Source organism: Tyto alba, unplaced genomic scaffold (assembly GCF_018691265.1).
Source record: "Tyto alba isolate M040663 unplaced genomic scaffold, T.alba_DEE_v4.0 Super-Scaffold_6, whole genome shotgun sequence".
NCBI lineage: Eukaryota > Metazoa > Chordata > Aves > Strigiformes > Tytonidae > Tyto > Tyto alba.
The window spans coordinates 46,781,707-46,802,687 of record NW_024881327.1 but is presented as its reverse complement, the minus strand read 5'-3'; the positions used below and the strand labels follow the sequence as shown (position 1 = coordinate 46,802,687).

The 20,981-nt window shown below is 35.7% G+C and overlaps 1 protein-coding gene across 4 annotated transcripts in view; it reads left to right on the top strand.

Moving 5' to 3' along the window:
- NSD2 (nuclear receptor binding SET domain protein 2) overlaps positions 1 to 20,981 on the top strand; it is a 77,400-nt gene that overhangs the window by 33,610 nt on the left and 22,809 nt on the right. For 3 of the 4 annotated variants that reach the window (XM_042807709.1, XM_042807707.1, XM_042807708.1), the window contains exons 4-10: positions 2,377 to 2,543; positions 2,910 to 3,401; positions 8,108 to 8,252; positions 9,288 to 9,365; positions 10,840 to 10,958; positions 13,746 to 13,827; positions 14,839 to 14,963. In XM_042807709.1, the coding sequence (XP_042663643.1) occupies positions 2,377 to 2,543; positions 2,910 to 3,401; positions 8,108 to 8,252; positions 9,288 to 9,365; positions 10,840 to 10,958; positions 13,746 to 13,827; positions 14,839 to 14,963 (1,208 nt within the window). The remainder of the gene's footprint in view (positions 1 to 2,376; positions 2,544 to 2,909; positions 3,402 to 8,107; positions 8,253 to 9,287; positions 9,366 to 10,839; positions 10,959 to 13,745; positions 13,828 to 14,838; positions 14,964 to 20,981) is intronic. The other variant, XM_042807710.1, reaches the window with a different exon arrangement.

Below are 20,981 nucleotides of genomic sequence, written 5' to 3'. Positions count from 1 at the left end.
TGTTAATTTCTGATATTTGCTCTGGAGTTGGCTTGCGGCCTGCCTTTTTCTTCAGGTTTGACTAGGTCTGGGCAGCCATTAAAACTGATAAATGCACACTGATATGCCCATTTTCATCAGTACGTATTTCCAGTCTTGTATTATGTTCTACCTACCATTTACTGTTGAGGCACTATCAAAGTTAGGTCTCTGTATTTCTCATTTCTAGGATTAGAACGTGTTTATAACAGTCTGAATTTCTGGATGCTAATACTTGATTTCATCATTCCAGCTGGCCAGGCTTGAGAAAAGTTTGTAACTCTCAACTTGCGGGACATGCACTTTCATGTAAGAAGTCCCATACTTAGTCAGACTAAAGTTCCATCTCATTCAGTATTCTGTTGCTGACTGTGGTCAACCCCAGATGCTAGGATACACAAAAAGACAAGTAATAGTGGTGGGTCCCCAGAACACTCTCCCAAACCTTCAATAACTAGTGGCTCCAGGATTGCCTGAGCCAAAAATTACGTCTTTGTATATAACAACCCTTAATGAATTCCATTATTTTATCCAGGAACACTGATACAAATTTAGCCCACAGAAGATATCTGAAGATCCACAAATGGATTCAGTGATTCTAGTGGTAGGCACTACTATTTAGACTCCTTAATTACGCATTTACAGCTGTCCAGCATTATATTGTAAAAGGAATATAGTGTCTGTTTCTGCTTAAAACTGGGCTGTTGGCTGTTCAGAGGCAGATCTTTACAGGTGGTTGTAAATGTAGTCTGCCATCTCTCTGCAGCCAGGACATCCTGGTAAAAAACAAAACTTTATTTCATCATAGACAGAGTAAGTCATCAGAGCTCAGTAGTCCCTAGTTAAGCAATATTTTCTTGATGAGTATGAAATAATTACTGTGCAAGAAAATTGCTCCTGACTGTGCGTTACTGGCGCATATATTAAACTACTCAAATGGATGTGCAATACATACAGTCCCAAGACCTTTCTCTATGCCATTCCTCTAGATTCTCATATCTGATCTCAAATGAGTCATCACTGTTCTTGTAGCTCTCGTGTGGTTTTTATATATATATGTATGTAATGGTTAATAAATCTATATATGTAATGGTTAATAAAACTTATGCATGTACCATTAATTTCATATTACCATTCCATATGCCACATCTTGAGACAAGATTAAGTCCCTTGAACAAACTATTGGCTGAGTAATTACAAAACCAAAGTTCTTTCTGAGCCTGGAAACCCCAGTAATAATAGTGCATGAAGCAAACGACTAGGTGTATTTGCTGATTAAGGTAGACATGCAATGTATGAGTAACCTAGCAGAATCTAGACGAGTTCAAAGACAGCTGTAACGAGAACTGTGACTGTTCTTACTGGGTAGACATTCTTACCTGATTTCCTCTTCCTCCCAGACTATACGTTAGACATACTAGTGTGGTGACACCTTGAAGAACCATAGATACTGTAGCAAGGGTAACTGATTCTTTTCTAGCAGGACTGAATTTACGAACACAAAAGTGTAGGTCATCACAGTTAAAACCATTTCTATTTTTAAATGAGACCCTAATTTGAATAACAGCAACTCAGACAACAAATCTGTGAGTTTTAATGAAGGAGATGCTACAGAATGTCTAAAGTCTGATTCTCTTACCTCTGCCTTTTATAAGTTCATTGTTAACTGTGAACTCTTTGGTAAATTTTGTAGGTGGTGTCTTCCCCCTTCACTGTGGAATAGCTGAGATCTTTAGAAGGGGAAGGTCATATGCCTGTATCTTGTTACCAGTGATACAGTATTCCTCTTTACAATCTTAGAAGAATTAATGTTTCTTCTCTAGATTTCAGAATTGATCTCTTATCTTCCCATTCCCCCTTCTACCACCCAAATCCTTTTAATTTCTTGCTTTGATTCATTAAATGCTTGGCTAAGATGAAAATGTGATTGCAAGTGTTAAAACTAGCCGAAGTATGTTTCTGTTCAAGAATAGTAAAAGATAAAGTTTAGGCGAATCAGAGACGAGGCTGAGTGCGCGGGCTATCCAAGCTTTGAAAATTTTTTCAAATGTAACATTTTCATAAACATCCAGGTCTACATCTAAGTTAATATAGGTAGAAAGCACTGACAGATGATTGTAATCTTGTAATTTAGCAAAGCATGTTCTTTTTTTGGAATTAAACTATTGGGGTTTTTGTGTCAAACTCCATGGATTATAGCTGAGACACTTTCAAGCTGGTTAAGTTGGTTTTGAAAGGTTAACCAGCTGTACTGTGCTTTTGTCATGATAACTATAGCAGCTTACAAAAGACATCAAGTCTGAAAATGCTGAGATCAACCTAAGTTGTATCCTAAATACATTTGTTTTTAATTTTCAGGACAGAAAAAGAGTTTCCGTCAATATCATGTTCAGTTTTTTGGGGATGCCCCAGAGCGAGCCTGGATATTTGAGAAAAGCCTTGTGCCCTTCAAAGAAAAAGACCAGTTTGAACAATTATGCCAGGAAAGTGCAAAACAAGCCCTCACTAAAGCAGAGAAAATAAAGGTAAGGGGCTACCAAGTCAGATAAGAATTTCAGCTTTTAATTTTATTGTTACAGGTATGCAGATACAAATAAATATTCTGGAAAGCTTTAAGGACAGCTTGTTTTACAGAGGCTTGTAGTCTTATATTTCACTTATAGACACAAAGAATGGGGTGATTTACCACTCTTTGTTACTTATTGAAAATCAGTACTCTACTGCTTGTCATTAATTCATGCATGGTATCGGTACTATAAAATACAGTTCTCTTTGAACGTCTGAATTATAATTATAGATTACACTTTGTCATTTGGAATTGTTTTGTGTTAGTGTTGGAATTTTGAAATCAGAAGTGGGCAAATTTCTCACACTTTCATCTTACCTTGCAGATGTTAAAGCCCGTTTCAGGGAAGCTGCGACCACAGTGGGAGATGGGTGTTAAGCAAGCAAGTGAAGCAGTAGGCATGACAGTGGAAGAACGGAAGGCCAAGTACACCTTCATTTATGTGAGGGACAGACCTCATCTTAATCCTCGAGTGGCAAAGGAAGTTGGCATTGCTGTGGAACCGTTAGAGGAGATAGATGAGTCATCTTACTCAAATGAAGAAACCACTCAAAATCTGAAATTGATGAAGGAGTCTGGCATTCCTAACAAGAGGAGGAGAAGGACATCAAAATTGTCTGCCACTGATGATATTCAAGAAGGCAGTCAGTCGGGGACTAAGAATATTACTCCTCAAAAGTCATCCGAACAGGCAGAATCCAAAAGAGGGATAGGCTCCCCTCTCAATAGAAAGAAAACTCCAGCATCTACTCCACGAAGCAGAAAGGGCGATGCAGTATCTCAGTTTTTGGTCTTTTGTCAGAAGCATAGAGATGAGGTTAGTCTATTTTAGCTGTTATTGTTTACCTCTTCTTATTTCTGTACTTAAATAAATTTCTTTACTTTAGTTGACAGAAACTAGTTGTCACTGTAGAATCCATAAAACTCTGGTCTTGAGAAGGTATGCCTGCATCAAATCTTAGTCTAGGTAGGAACAGAGAAAGAAGGGATTGTAGGTGAGCAATACAAATAAGATAGTGATAATGCCGTTGTACTTCAAGCATAAGTCACATAGTATCTTCCTATGTAATCTAATAGTCCTTTGTATTAGCCATAATTTTTTTAAATGTATGTAAAATATAGTGGATATGCATACATATGCTCAGGCAAATATAACAAAGGTTATCCTGTTTATGGGAATCGTAGTTGGCTTGTACGTTCTTTCTGAAGACATGGCTCAATTCCTTTGGTGTGTTCCCTTGTCTTTGAACTCCTCAAAAGCCGTGTTTACTACCCTAGAATCTTTTGCTTAGCTTCAAAAGAAGCTAATTACCAAAGCTTATGAAAATCATTGTCACCGTGCAATCTGCTGGGACAGAAACTAGGTCCTCTTGAGAGTATTACACTCCAAGACAAGGTAGAATAAATAAATACCTTGATATCAACATTTATTAGGAAGACAGAAGTATAAAAGGAGTACTGCTAGTCTAGCTCATTACTTTAAAATCACAACCATCATTTTTCTTCCTTACAACCTTCTGCTCCATTTGCAGTACAGTTTCATGCACTAAAAGAAGAGTGAGTTCTCAATTTGTTGTAGTTGTACTATTATATAATACCAACAGAAGAACCAGAAGGTTACTGGTGACTTTGTCACACTCTAGCTACTGAGTGGTTGACTTTGCTACAGGATATTTGTGTTAGAAAACCTTAATAGACATGAACTTTTTAAAGAAAAATTGAAAACCAGATTCTGTTATACAGAAGTCAATTAGTTGTGGTCCACCTTAGGATTTTTTTAGATCATTGCAACCTAAGCTGATATTAAGAATTAAAATGAACACACCATTACATCCTTTTAGTGTCTTTGGTTAAATTGAGAAAAGCATTGGCAGTTTAGTTTGCTGGCTCCAGAAGGGAAAGGGTTTTGTAGCCAGATTATTAAATGTAGATTTTAACATAGTTGATACGAAAAGTTGTATGGGTAAATCATCAGTCTCATGTTTGAGAGACCAGAGTTCTGTTTCCAGTTCTTCTATAAGTAACCTTGTGTCATGTATAGTGGCAAGGAGGAATTTCCTTGGCCTTTAACATAGGTAGCAAGAAGTCTTCTGCAATATCGAAAGACATGAAATTACTTCTCTGAAAGAAATGAGATTATTATGACTGGGTTTATGGGCTTAGTCAAATATATCTTACCACAGAAGAGACGTGCTGAGTCTCTGATGTTATATTTCTATTTTCTGTGCCAGTTATCAAGCTTCATTCCCTACTCTGGTTATACTGTAATTCTAAAATTAATAGATGGAAAATATGAAGACCATTACAATATTGAGGAATTGCTTTGTCTTCGGTGTCGTTTCAGGAAACTGAAAAACTTGCATAAACTTGGCAATAACACTGATGATAGTGGCTAATATTTGCAGAGTTTTAAATAGAAGACAGTTTCAAAATAGCACATATATTTAGAGAGAAGACCTCCTACTATTTATGACTATATAAGATCAGTCATGAAAACCCAAATCTACCTGATTTTGTGATCCATTCTAATAAGTACAAAAGCACTTCTGTGCATTGAACAGAACTGGAGTATGCAAACTGCAGGTACTAGGTAACTGCAGATAGCAGTCCCTCTGACGGATCAGGGCAGTAGAACCAGTCTTTCCTTCTCTTGATTCGAAGTTAACTGGCAAAGTGAGGAAATACCATTTTAGATATTCATAAATCTTGAACAGAATCTAAGTTACCTGAATTTAATTAACGCTTCCAGACTGTCATGTCACTTTTAAAATGGCAGTTTTGTGCCTTTGGTGGAAGATGGAGATTGTATCCAAACTAGTATTCGAAATTTCCTCTTCCATTAGACTTACCTGGTTCAACTAGCTTGGTTTGCATTTCATCCAAGAGTTTGTTTTATTGTTGTTGTAGATGTTCTGATGCTTTAGAAAGAATGATAACGTTGGCAAAAAAACAGACCTGGTTTTGAGCTACTTGTATTGGTGGCATCTGAGAGTTTAGTGTATGGCTACTTTAGTATTTTCATGTAGAAACTTAGAAGAAAGAGAAACTGTGAATCCAGAAGAGGTGCTCTCTTCCTTAGGTGGAAGGGATGGAAGTGAATGGAAAGGAATGACTGAAGACCTCTCTACTGGGGGCTCTGGTCATCACAAGCTCTCTTTAAAGTAGAGCTGTTTCTGCTGTGTCTTGCTTGGAGTCCGGTTTTGTTAAATAGTAGGTTTCATATATTAGTTTGGTTTTATTAATGACTACTTTTTGTGTTACTTTTTCTGGGGATAGGAGGATGAAGAATAGTTGAAATTTTTAGAGATGAATGATGACTGCTGGAAGACTGGATGAAGTGCTGGAAAATGTTTTTAATGATTTAAGAGGCATGCTTCCCTGAGAGAGGTGTTGGAAGTGTGGAGCACTGTCATGGTTGTACTGATGTATTAAATATTTTGTGCTGTTACTGAAGGAGTAAAGATGTATTTTGTACTGTTGGCATTTTTATGCATTTCCTCTGTGAAATGTCATCATAGTAATCATTAGAAGGACGTGTCTGACTTGAGATAAAGGCATTGTGCAGTGAGAGACAGACGGCTATACTGTTTATCTTAATTAATTGATTTGGGCCTTGAGTCTGAGGTAAATTAAGAATTCATTTCACTAGTAGGTTTTACTAGTGGCTTTCTGCATGCACAAGGAGTTGCTGAATATCAAGAAAAATAATAGTGAAGGTAATACGCATTGCTTGGATGAACTAGGACGTGCCTGGTCTAACTGCGATGTTTTCCACACCTATAGTGATACTAATTCCCAGTGCCAAGAAAAGATCTTCCATGTGTTCTGTAGCACAGTTAGAATAAGTACCTGGGAGAAGTGCATGATTTTCATGTATATCAAGATACCCAATATATAATTTCCAGTATGTATGCTGGAATTGAGTATTACAGTGTGAAGACTTTGGAGAAGACTGCTGGGCATCTTCCTTGGAGGCCTTCTTTAAGGCCTTAACCATTAAGGACCATGAGTGTCTTCTGCTTGTCATTTCACAGCATTCCTAGTCAGTTGAAAGTTGGTTTTATTCATATTTTGGTGGACTGGAGGTGATGCTAAGCTGTCATTGTGTGAACAAAGCTACTTCTTTCTTAGAGAATTAAATAACAATGCCCTAGTTGAGTGCAATGAACTGTACACTTAGCAGCAATTGTCAAAATTGATGCTAATTTATTTTCCTGAAGAAGTGAGATTTGTGGGAGGGGTATCTTGTAGGTCTGTCTATGTTCTCCCCGCTCAATAACTTTTTTTACATTGTTGGATTTTAATCAAACTTTGAGTAGAGGTCCCCAAAGATGGTTGTATTCTCCAAGCTTTATACAGATGGCTTATGCCGGAGAGAAGCAAGAGAACACTTAGTACTCTACTAGGAGGAAAATAACAGCATGAATTTCCCTACTAGACACTGAATAATCCCAATGGAAGGAAGGCAGTACAACTATTCTAACCCCTGGAGAAGCTTCAGTCACACTTGTATCCTGTTTGACAACAGAAAATGCAGTTTTAAGTTATTAAGTTCTAAGAAATTAGGTTTAATCATTTCCACTTATCACAAAAAATATGTATTTCTGTTCTGTTGAATGGTGCTACTGTTTGAACTCTTGGCTTTTTTGGCCTAGTTTTTATTTTGCTCCATGATTTTGGGGTATTGGTTGCATTACTCCAGTAATGGGATTTTGAAAAATGCTGGGTAATAGGATGAGAGGGGTCGTTTTTAAAGCAACTTTTTCATTTCTGTAGATCATACAATCTTCGAGCTTTCTGACTTCTGTGATTAATCAAATCTGGCTTTCCTTAAGTAGAAGTATGGGAATACTGATTGAGTTTGGAAGGATTTTTTTCTTTGGTTTTAATACCGAATTTTCTGTTTGTGTTGAATAAACTTCTAGAAACTCTTAAATTCCATGTTGATGGCTATTATGTGTCATGCTCATATTATTAAGAAAAGGTGAAGAGCTTTTTGAATTCCTAATATTCATATACTTAGTATAAAATGATGAATTAATACAGCAAAATGTTGCATCAGGTGCTAGCTTGTATAAATCTCTCTGCTAAGATAAGTGTAATGAGTTCTATGAATGATGGATGTCTGTGTTGGCAAGCATATATTCCAATATCATATTAACTTCAGAGATACAGATTTAAACTTAATGAAAAAATAATACGAATTTTTTTGAATGACCACAAGATTTACACTTACTCCATTTTTTTAATATTAAAAGGCAAATAGATATTTCCAAAATGATTCTCAATACTTCTGCATATGCTAATAGATTATTTTTTTTTTTTAGAGAAACAGAGAGAGAGAGAGAGAAGTGGTTATTCAAAGCAAACTGGATACAGAAGGTTTTAATCTAGTTCTGTCTACAGCAGAAATGTTAGATAAATTGTTTGTATCCAGTTTTCCAAAGCAATATATAGAAGTATGTATGTCATTCTCTTCAACGATCACCATTTTTTAATACAACCCTATTTCTGCATGTATAGGTGGTTGCTGAACATCCAGATGCATCAAGTGAGGAGATTGAAGAATTGCTCGAATCGCAGTGGAACATGCTTAGTGAAAAACAGAAAGCTCGCTATAACACAAAGTTTGCCATAGTGACCTCTCCCAAATCTGAAGAAGACTCTGGTAAACGTAAAACTGTGCTAGTGTACTCTAACTAAATTTGATATACATAGTGGTGTTAAACTAAGCACATATTTGAGACCTGTAGGGAAAACAGCTTTCACTGTTTTCCAGTTTTAATTCTTGGTGTTTGTGCCAATAGCAAAGGAATGCCAATGGTTACAATAAACGCAACCCATGAAGTCTACATTTCTTGCTCATTGTTCTGAAAAGTTGTTATATGTAAATCTTCTACTGTTTAGAGATTGCTGATTTCTCATTCTTCTTCTGCCCATAAGCAGCTGCCATTGCATCCACTGCTTGTTATGAGTGGATGGTGGGAAGGGAAGACGAAGCGTTACCACTAGTAAAATTTGAGTTATTTTTCTATAGAATAGTTAGGAAATGGTTAAAAAGTTTAATCAGTGCTACACCTTTTCTTCATATATTTCTTCATATATACCTAAAGTATATTACCTCATATCACCATCAACTCAGGAAGAAGTATTCCAAACGTTACTCTGAAACTCTCATCCGTTTGGCATTTTATTTATGCTACTCAAAGTTTTTAGGACACTGTACAAGATTGCAAATAGGGTTTTTTTTCTCATTGTATCTTTTTGTTGCTATTGTCTAACATTTGGTTTTGATAGACAGTATCAATTAATTTGCAAAATATTTGAGGGGGTTTGGAGTTGCTTATTTGAGAAAGAAGGAGGAAGATAGTTTGGCATTTGCATGAACTTTATCAAATTTAACTAGCTATAATTTTTCAAATTTTTCAAATAGCTTTACAGCACTGTAAGAAGACTTATTATGGAAGTCTTAGAAGCTAACAGGTGCTGCTTTGGGCAATGACAAGAATGAGAGGGAGTGTTTGAAAGTTTGTGAGACTTCGAAAAACTTGTATAAATATGGCAGTCAGTTTTGTTAATTATCTGTGTGTGTGTGAAATAACATCATTTTGTGGAAAATTGAAAAGTTTTTAACTTTAAATTTTAAGTGTCAAATATTTGGATATCATTTTTAAAAAAAAAAACACATTCTGTATCTCTCAAGGTTCATCATTGAAGAATATTGGAGAGGCCAAACGTAAAGTGTTTCAAGACTCACCTAAAAGGAGATCAAGATCCAGAAGTAATTGAAATTTGTGTTGTGTGCAAATAGTTCAACATTATAAGTAGCTATTGAGTGTATTTTTTTATGTAATCGCCCACGTATCATAATCTCTTTATTTTATCTCAGATGTTGTCTTCCTTGACATTAGAATTTTAATGGATCCCAAATTAAATATCTAAACACTGTAGTGCTGAATTTTGTTCACCTTCCTCAGTGTCATATTTCAAGAAATGTAATTGAAATTGTACCTGTACCAGGTGTTTCTAGTACATATATTGTGTACATTTATAGTTATCTACAGATGAAAACATGTCAGTTCAATCGTTCCCCTACCCAAATCCTCTTATCTTAAACTTGGAAGAATATTGTGGGATTTCTTTTGCTGGCTTTTTGTAAGTAGCAGGTTCTCCTGGAGCCATTTCAGTCTGCTTTGTGGATTCAGAGTCTGATAATAGAACATGTCCTAGATTGTTTAGATAAGAACATTAATTTGAAAATTATCCATATTTTCAGGTTGTTTTATTTTTAATATTTACAGCTGTTTGTTCCCACTGGAATAGAATGCTTGTAGCTGTAGGGCAATTTTCAGTTAACATATTTGTGCCCCTGGAGCTTGCAATCTTCATACTAATAATATTCCGTAGCTTCATAAACTAGAGGGTACTGGAGAGTGTAGTAATGTTGTCAGTTCATCCTGATGAAACAGACCACTTCCTAAACGTTCTTCTATCTTTTTGAGCTAGAGCAAGTGCAAACAATAGTTGAACCTATGGAAGGGTTATGTAGCTTAATCACTGACCTCTTGTAATTTAGCAACTGCTTGAACTTTATAATGAACAGTCATCTAAGTATGTCAGTAAGTCTGTTGGTTTAAAATGACCAACGTGATTCTGTTCTTAGGATTTTGGTTCACAATGGAAAGGGATCTTAGTCTCCTGTACAATATAAGTAAGCTTGTTAAAGAGAGTCTGGAACTGCCATACCAGAAAGAGACATAATCTATACGATTGGTGATACCTTGTCTTTTCCTGAGGTCCCTTAATAGAGGTCACCAGTATCTTCATCCTTATCATTCGGACAACTTAAAGGAGACTTAAGGAGAAGACTTAAAAATTCATTTCAGTAATAAGACACTGTTACAAAGTGGCAGGAGGGTTAAAATCTGTATAGATCAATTGTGCAGTTTGAAGATATGAAACAAATGGTGGGCAGTAATATTCTGGTCTTAAACTAGTGCTTACACAGTTAGACTCACAATTCTAAAATAACGTGAGTATGAAGCAGTTGATTTGGACGTGTTCTAGAGTTAGTCTTCAGCACCAGAAACCAGACCTTAAGCATTAAGAGGTCATCAAACTGTGTTAATGTTTAACCATGTTTAGAAATAATGACTGAAAGAAAAGTAACTTAAGTAACTAGATCAGTTCAAAATAATTTGAAAGTGGGTTTTAGATTATTTTTCATGTAAGTTTCCCCCATCCCCCATCCCAAGGTAACTTACATGGAAATAAAAGAAACCAAAAAAAGAGGACAAAGGAACCTACAGAAGATTTTGAAGTTCAGGAAGCACCTAGGAAAAGACTCAGGATGGATAAACAGAATAATCGGAAGGTAATTATGTTGTTGGTTTGTTTGGGTTGATTTATAGCAGCACCAATCACATTGCTGTAGTTAAGTTTGTCAGCATTTCCATTTTCAGGATTAAAAAGTAATGTCTGTGTATCAAACCAAACTGTTGTAGATATTCAGAGATATGTGTGAGCTTATCGATGTGGGTTTTTTTCTTAAGTTAGAAAACTGCAGTAAATATTACAGTATCTGTATCACACAAATCACAGGCTCCTTTTCAGTTTAGCTTGCTTGTGAGAATGAGAATTTTCCTTACATAGGTCACTAAAACTATGTATACGGATACAGCCTGAATCTTGTAGAGACTTAAGCATAAGTTTATTTAGTCATGCATGTAGATCAGTGAACTTCATGGGTTACTTATGTGAAAAGCTTAGCTCACAAGTGTTTTCAGATATGTTATTACAGTATCGTACTGTACTGTATCACAGACCTCATCTCAGGACTTTAGTGGTACAGTGATTACATGAAACAACCTAATACAATGAAAGGTAGTGGATTTAATTTTTAAATTAATTATGGAGGTCAAATTTGTACATGTCAGTTTGTTTGGCAGGCTTGTTATTTCAGTACCTCTGTTGATATTGTGGATATTCAAACAACTTGCTTAGAATTCAGTATAAAAAATAAATAGAATTTGATAGCCAGGCTTATTGAGCTTATTAGCAAGGGACAAAGATAATTCTTACAGATATGTTACCGTTACAGAAAGAAGGGCCAAAACTGTTTTTTGCACTTCTTGCTCGAATGGGTTAGTCGTTGACTATTCGTCTTACATTCTAGGAGTTCTTCAACCCTTTTTAGACTTTTCTAAATCCATGGAATGGATGTGCCTAGATCCATGGAATAACTAAGTTTTACATATTGCAATTAGTTCCTGCTATGAAACCCTTGTTTCGTTTGTCCCTGAAGTTACTTCTTTGCTGTCCCACCAGAATTTGTACACTACAATTAGTTACATGATCACAAGTAGAATGAAAGGTGATTGCAGTACAGTTCATGCAGAGGAGGTTCTGGTATCTTTGATGCAGATGTGAATATTAACAGGAAAATAAATAAATGAGATTGATTACTCGCATGAGATAACATACCACTAATAACGCTGACTTAGTAATGTGCATTTAAAAAGTGTTGTCCTCTATCTGATCCGTTTATGAGAGCTAGTTACAAAGATTCTGCTGTGTGTAAATATTAGATAATTTGGAAACTCTGAATGAATAGTAGTGTTTGTGCTTCAGTCCACAAAAGGGTCAGATATCATTGGTTTTGTGGTTTCTTTTGTGAATTATCTCTTGGACTTTTTTCTGCTCTCACCAGCCCAGGGTGTAATTCTAGCTGTATGTGCTGCTGCTTAGTAAAACATTTAGTGAATGACAGTGAAAATGTCTATGTAGTGATTCAAAAAAAGGCAAACACTAACCATACACCTTCCTTCTGCTATTTCTAGTTTACCTGCAGACTTTCGTTACAGTCATTTTGGATAGGAGGAGCTTTAATGACTTTTTTCCACGATGTTTTACTTCTTGCATAAGAGTTGTGCGTTATCCTCTCCTTTTTGTCCTTAATTCTTCACTTACAAAATCTGAATGTTTTCACACAAAGTAACTAAGTCATAAGTACCTATATGGAAGTTTTGATAAACTTAATTCGTTCATGGGTGCTTTCATCATGTATGTAAAATGCACATTAACAAAATGAGGCTTCTGTAAAGCACGCTTTAAATTTACGAGTGAACTATACTGTACATTTTCTTTCTTTTTTTACCCAGAGGTGTAATAGTAATCTTACAAAACTGATATTGGGAGCCTCCAGTGGCATTAGTGGTAGGGTGTCTTAGTCTACTTAGAAGTCAGTAAAAGCACAGTGTAGCACATCTGTAGTACAGTAGCCATTCATACTTATTTTTACAAAGGAAACCAGTTCTTTGGCCTTTGAGGTATTTACCTGCACATCTTTTGTAAAACTGAATATCAGATGAAGACTATGAAAAAGTATGTAAAACCTTCTGTTTGATAGAATTATTCTTATTGGTCAGGTGAGCATTTGTCAGGGTTAAGCATTCCTGGCTACAATTTTAGTGACTTACTACTTTAATTTGTAACATACCAAAAAAAAAAAAAATCCAGTGACATGTGTAAGGACCAGTGTCTAATTTTGACAAAGCTTTGACAAAAACATCACTAGTTTTTGGCCTAAATTTTAAATGATAAATTCTTAACCTGGAGCAAATTTATGTGTTGTTTATGCTCCCTTGAAAACAGTGTTTTTATTTTGGAAATGCTGAAACAATCTTAACCATAGTAATTTACAAAATGGCACTGCTATAAGTTGTGGAGTTGAAAGCAAGCCTCTCTGAGACTTAAAATTCTGCACAGGGTTTATTCTCAAATTTATGTACTAATTGTGCAGCTTACCTTTAATAATTAAAGGTTTCAATTTGACCAGTTTAGACAAAGAATAGTAAGAATAATTTACATGTTTCATGTTCCTTTAGAGCTCCCCTTTTTGATATGCTGAGTTTGGGTTGGATAAGTGGGATGCTGGAATACTGTGTTCTTTAATTTTTCTCATTGTTGGTGAGTTTGTACCCTGTGCTGTAAATGAGTTTTAAAAATCACTTAAATGGGGCTAGCTTAACTACATTACTATTCAGATATTTGTAAAGACACTTTCTTTTTAATAACATAAATCCAGAAGTAATTGCCAGTTTTATCCAACCACTCATAAATTAGGAGTTTTTTTATTTTTTCATATTTTTTTTTGTGACAGAGGGAGACAAGCAATGACAAAACAGCAAAAACAAACTCTTCTAAGGTCACAGAAACCTCCTCTTCACAAAAGAACCAGTCAGGTAATGTGGTCAGAATAAGTTTTAATGTAACCTTTTCAATTAAATAATTTTAAAATAAACAGGTTGTCTGAGGCAGCCAGCTAAATTTTGCTGACACAATAACCAGTTACAGCCACTATGCCACAGATGGGGTGGGGAGCATGCCCTCTTCCTTCACTACCACCATTTTGCAACATTATACTTGACTGAAATTGTGTATTGCTGATTTAGAGCAGCAGTTCACAAGTTCACCATTTGATGGCACCAAATTAAAGCTGTTGCCCTATGATCTTGGCGAGCAGTGATACAAATCCTACTGCTCCAATTTGTCTTTGTACCTTAGCCAAATAAAACAAGTGTAGTGACCGTCAATGTAATCAGTTACTATGTGGTTTTAGTCCTTTTAAATGATGCTTGATGGGAGGCAGCGTGGAGTGCAAGAGGGAATTCTAAATAACCTTGTACCAAAATCCAAAAGTCAGACTTGTTAATGATGCTCAAGTTTAACTTCTGTAAGAGCATGTCTCTTTAGGTATTATAATAATATGCCAAAGACAAGTAAGCTTCAGCGAGTTCTGTGTAAAGTAGAAGTGGTGACATGCCATAGATGATGTCTGCTACCTGGCTCCTGTATATAACCTTTCTCTTAAAGCGTTAGTGGTACTCAGTGATGAAATCACGTAGGCCTGCTAATGTTTATCCGAGGAGATAACTGTTAACCTCTGCTTTGAAGAGGTCCTAAATCACAAAATATTTTGATTTTAATAGAAATGAGCCCCAAAAAAAAAAGGGAAAACATTTCCTAGCCATTTGTAGTACATATTTGATTAACAGAAACATCTTGATTTTTAAATTCAAGCCAAAAGACATGGTTTCAGAAATGTACTTCATGTTCTCTCAGCCCTATGTAGGGGCCCAGAAGACCCACCTAAATCATTCCTTCATTTATCTGAAGGAATATTTTAAATGGCTTCAGGGAGATAACGTTTTAAAGTTCCCAACTTCACTTTGTAAACCAAAATTATTTTACAGCAACGAAAAATCTGTCTGATGCATGTAAACCTCTGAAGAAGCGAAATCGGGCTTCAGCAGCAGAATCTTCAACTCTTGCTTTTAGCAAGAGTTCATCTCCTTCAGCTTCCTTAACTGAGAATGAGGTAAAAAAAAAGTGGTGTTTGCACACAGCCATTTAATTACAGAAATTTTCAGGTGTGAATCTTGTTTCAAAACAAAAATCAAAGGCAAATTCTCTAACGTTGGTGCTCTAGACAAGTTACAGTTTTGGCCTCTGTGAAACCTGTTAATGTGTGCATTGCAAATTCATTTATTGTAATACGAACGTCTGATTTGGGGACGTTGAGATATTATTGTGGTTTTTAATGTATTTACCAACAAAGTTTTAGAATTGTAACCTTCTATTAGAGGCAGAGTAAAATGCCAGTGTGTTCTGTATTTTCTTCTACAGACTTTATGTAAGTGTACTACATTAGTTACATAATGTAACTCAATATTGTCATGTTGCCATAGCTTTTATATTGAAGCAAGTTTCCTAATCCTCTGATCTAGAACTGGACAGTTTCTGAGCAGAGCCCCTTTAAGCTCAAACTAGTTTTCAGGCTGTTTAAATGCTATTTCTCTGTGATGCAAATAGCTTCATCCCCAGTAGAGTTAAACAGGCAGTGAAGGATGTATCTTTTTGATACTTACTAATCATAGCCCTAGCTCTGCATATTTGGAACTAATTCTTCTCAATTGGCATACAATAAACGAAATGTATGTACCAAAAGTGTATTCATATAATCCATTAAACCATTCCCCAGGTCATCTACACTGTTAAAACCAATCAGCCAAAGAGTGGCAGCATGAGGGTGAAGTATGCATGCTGTTTTGCAGGTGGATTCAGAAATGTAGCTGGTAGGATTTAGTAAAATATCCATAAACAAACAGCTTCAAGCAGTTTGTATTACAAAAGCTGTAGAGAAAATACTTGCCTGCTAACAAAGGAGTAAGGCTTCCAGCTATCCTAGAGACTCTTTCATCTCTCCTAACAAACGCATGAGGTGCTTAAAATACTTTAATGAATGCAGTTAAAATATCTAGACAATGTTCAGTAAATGGTTTACCTTTGGGTGGGGAAAAAAGATTGCATGTTAATGGCTGTATATGTTAGTGTAACTGGAAAAATATTTTAACAAAAAAAAAATAAAAATAAAAACAAAAAATTCTCCCTCCTGTACCCCAATAAAACAAGCAAAGGAAGTCCCACAGGAAATAATGTCCATAGCAGTAGTCAAGTAAAGTAATACTTGTTCTCATTCTGTTCTCTCAATTGAGAGACTCCTGTCTGTTGGTTTACCAGCTGCTGCTGTTTTGGCTTTACTACTGGGACTTGCTCTGTAATGGCTGTTCGTGTTTGGGACCATCTATTCAGCCAGATCACTTTAAGGAACATACGGACTTTTTGGCTCTAAATTTGTATCTCTGTTGTAATTTCAGGAGAAAGATTCTTCTATTTTTAGATATTGTATATATAAAATGAAATCTCCAGAAATCTTTCTCAACAAAAGGCTCGTTTTTGTAGCATTTTGGGTTGTGACTCAACGGTTCACATGTAAAAAAGGATATGGTTATATAGGCTGAGATGGGAAATTTTAAAACTCAGCTCTTATTTTATTCAGCTACTGCTAAACAGCAAAAGATGTGAGAAAAATTGACATCATACACTGCTCACAGAGCACAGATACATAAACTAGAAAGTGAATTAATTGTTTCCAAGACTTTAAAAACTTTTAAAATATCTAAACAGTCCCAATCAACATAACAGAAAACACACCCTGTCAAATAACAGAGATTTTGCAGGGCTGGGTGCAGGGGGAGTAGGTTAGTGGGCTAGATCCTTAGATGGTTTAAAGCCACACTGACCTGAACTTGTGCCAACTAAGGATTGGGCCCAGTTTGTTTTCTATGATATTAGATATATTTTGCCTTTAAATAAAACAGAAATGTCAGGCATGTGTTTCTGAACTTACTATTGATCTATCGATCTATTCTACAAAACAAGGAAAGATACAAATTTTGGGTTGTGTGGGTGGCTTTAAAAAATTCTTTCCCTTTTGTATTATTATTTAGCACTTGTCTAAATGGCTAAGTATGTGTGTGCCCTGAGAGCATTCATCCAGAGAGAAACCTTCTCCAGAGTGTTAAGAGAAAGAGTTTAAAAAATAAACACAATCATGCGATGATGAAAGTCTTGCACAGCTCACTGAACAGAATGTAATTCTTCTCAACATTAAATACATTTACTGATTAACTTTTACATTTCTGTGTTCACTATAACACTTCTAAATGTTGGCTTGTATGCTCTCTTAACAAAGATATAAAAAGTCCTGCATATTCCACAAGCACATACACCTTCACAAGCAATACTAAGTGGATTCTAGCTTTTTTTTTTTTTTTTCTTTTTTCCCCCCCTTCCTTTCTTTTCCCCCCACACTATCTGTGGACAGCACGTTCCAGATTGGAACCTGGATATGACTGTTATCTGTCAAGGACTGTTGCTAGCTGCACACCTCTTAAATGTCAGTCCATTGCAGCTAAGTTATAGGAAAGGTGTGCTCTGTTTTTTCTTGTTTGAAAGATGCATCTTACTTGACAATTTTAAAAAATATTTTCAATGCTTTTTGTTGTTATTGGGGGTATTTTTTAAATGAGATTTACTTGAAATATTATAAACTTGGCTGGGGCCAAATTTTCAATTGATTAATTACTTTGGGTATGTAATTTATGGGGGAGAGAGTCAGCGGTGGGGGTGTGGGCTTCTGCCTTAAGAACAAACATTTGTAGACCTGACGTATCAGAGATTAAAAGGTAGGCTTTCACTCCCTTCAAAACTTTGTGCTTTGAAGTTATTTTAAGGTGGATGGACAGAAGCAGTATGGTGTTCATACATGAATAAATAAATTTCATACCTGCATTTAATCTTGAAACAAAATACATAATTCTACTTCTAGGCACTATCAGTAGTCATCTCCTCTGGTACTTCATGTGAAATATGAGTTTTTTTAAAATCTAATTCTTAATGAGCAACTGGTAGAGCCAGATGTGAGAAAGATACTCAACGCTTCAGAGTCTGCAAAAGCTCGATGTAGTTTTTTACTGCTTATGTAAGACTTGGTGTAACCGTCCAAAAGCTCATGATATTTGTGAGAAGAGATACAGGTCGTATATTCTCATTTCTTTTTTTACCTTGGCCCTCCACCCCCCAGTAATGTAGTAGGTGCCAGTAGAGTGTAACCAGTATTTTTTTAATAAATATAAAAGGTTTTATATTACCATTACTGCTGGATTGTTGGCACACTTCGTGCGTTTGCATGAAACATATCTGCTTTAGCTTTTCAATCAATTTCTGTGGTTATTGGCTGGCTTCATTAAATTGGGTGGATTTGTTGACAGCAGATAAGTGTCATAGTATCCTGCAGAGTCTAGATACTACTTCCGAACTTTGTCATAAAATTGTAATTTTTTTTTTTTCTAAGAGAGGACAAAATAAAGAACATGTAATACTTTAAATTCTTAGTTAGCCTGTCATTCATCATAGCCTCATGAAATATGAGGTCACCAGCAGATGGCAGTTTAAAGAAGCCTGTAAAAGATTTTGAAGGTGTTGCTTTTATCGTAAGTTGCTTATCTCTTCCCTAGAGGGAATTCCTTCTTTCTGTAACATCCAGTGACAAAACAAGCTCAGTTGCTGGTTATAGCTACAACCTCTTGCGTTTCCAAGGACTAATAATGCAAGTTATCATAACGCAAGCCTTAAGTTTTGCTCTTTTTCTGCGTATTAAACAGTATATGTTTTTCTCATTACCAATTTGATGCAGATTCGTTTTATCTACATTTTTTAATGGGTATTAACATGTATACACAATGGAGAAAACACATACAATTCTTAAAAGGTAAGGTATTTGATTGAGAAGGCAGTCATGAGATATGTACAACTTGCAACTAAAACAGTACATCAGCTCCATTTATCAGCCCTGGAGTCTAGTTGTCCTACAGTATGCAACTAAAATATTCTGAGCATGCTTACTGAAGTTAAAAAAATAACTGTCTTTGAGATCCTAAAAACAGGAAGGAAGGAAGGAATTAATGTTATTTTAAACAAACTACTGCCCTAAAGAAAAAATAGTTGGACCTAACCTTGCATGTTGTTAAACAAAATCAGTGTGCTTGTAGAATTTCGTTCTAGCTTCCTTCAAAGATAATTTTCTCTTCAAAACAATACTTAAGAATAATTTAATATATAGTGCCACTTTAAATCCTCTGATTTAGCAGACAGTTGTTTCCTGTGTTTGTTTCTGTATGCCTATAGATTATTTCTTTTCCTGTTTCAAAGCACCAGTAAGCAGTCAGGGGTACATTTGTGTGGTACACTGCAAGTAATTGGACTTGTTTCTTACTAAACCTCTGCTAAAGCCTCTTAACAATTGAAATGACCTGCATCCCCCACCAGATCATACAGTTTTGTTACGATGCTTCTACTTTCATATGGAAAAAAGTTCTAGGCTTGACTCTTGTTATTTGGAAGCACATTCTATGTAGAAAATTAAGTTTTTTATGTAATTATTCTCATCTTGTGTATTACTTAGGCTTCAGAGTGCAGAGAATCTGTTTACTGAATGTTTACATGATGTAGATTTTTATTCCACATCCCCTACCAAAGTATCATGAATATCTAGGCAATTTTATAATGTTTTAAAATGTTCTCACAGAGTTTTAATTAATTTTCCAGGCAAATTCAGAAATGCATAATATCCTTATCTGAAACTTCTAATTCCTGCTAATAATAAAAATGAAACTTGTCCCAGGCCGTCTTTTTTGCTATTATAGTACTGTGTACACTTGTGGCACCGCATACTTAAAGAATTTATCTAGTCTAGCAGTATGGGCCAAAATATCATTCTTCATTCAGTTCAGGAATTCTTATACTGAAATAAAGGAAATGTTAACTGTAACTCAATTGGCTCTGTCAGTTTTTCTGTCTCCGTGTGGGTGCACGATAGATTGTCTTTTGAATACAGTCTGATCTGTTGTTTGTATGTTGCTTATTGACTTACATAAGTTGTGTTTAGATCAAAAAAACCCCAACCCTCTAGCCGCTGAGATTTTGTTAATAAGACAAAGGAAAATGCAGTTGGGGTTTGTCTGTGGAAAGACTAAAGAGTTTGCTTATCAGCACATGCATATTCCGAACTTTCTAGAGAAAGCTCTTATGAGCCAGACCAGACCACATCCTCCTGGATGACTGTGGTATTACCACAGTCACTGACTCTAAAGTCATGTCAGGAAGTCTGAGCTTGTAGCAAGCGTCCTTAGTTTTAAGCAAAGTGGAACTGAATAGCCAACAGCATTCAGAAGTCATGGAAACATGCTTCTAAAATGCTTATTAAAAAATGCAGCGTATCTGTTAAAGATAGCAGGTGACCTGAGAGAGGATGCCACTTAAGCCAGTATCTTAAAGCAACTCTGAAAGAGTGATAGATCACTCTTTGTGGGCCTTTTCTTTTATGGCTCCTGCAGATCCTGCTGGGGAGGTGACTTGCCTACCAAACAAAAAAGCAGAAGGAAATAATTTTCTGCCATAATTTGTTTTCATTTTATATACTCCTAGCTTCAAAATAAGTATACATAGCGGATTTTGTTTCCATTCGATGTTCTATAGCCAGAATTATAAAACAAGAGATTCTGGAGTAAAACAAGGGGAAGTGGGAGGGTTAACCTTTTTGGCTCTGGAAAAATTTGCCCTTTAGTTGATTTTGTAAGTGTTTAAGCACAATGTGACAGAAGAACGCTGTTGTCTTAAATATGACTAAGACCAAAGCTTGTATTGTTAAAGCTCAAGAAGTGCTGTTAAGCAAGCATATATGAGTAATATAAGAATTGGTTTTGTAAGACTGAATGAGTTGTTAAAGTGAGTTTTCTGAGGAAGAAATTTTTTTCATGAAAATCTTTGTTAGCTAGAAAAGTCTGAAAATTTCTGCAACTGGTGGAGTAGTAACTGTTGGAGCCCATTCCAGTGTGGACACCATAGATACATAAATGTTAGCATCTAGCTTTTTCACTCAAAATTTCCAAATTAGTTTTGAACCTTCAATCACTGAGCAGAGAATGCTTGTCTG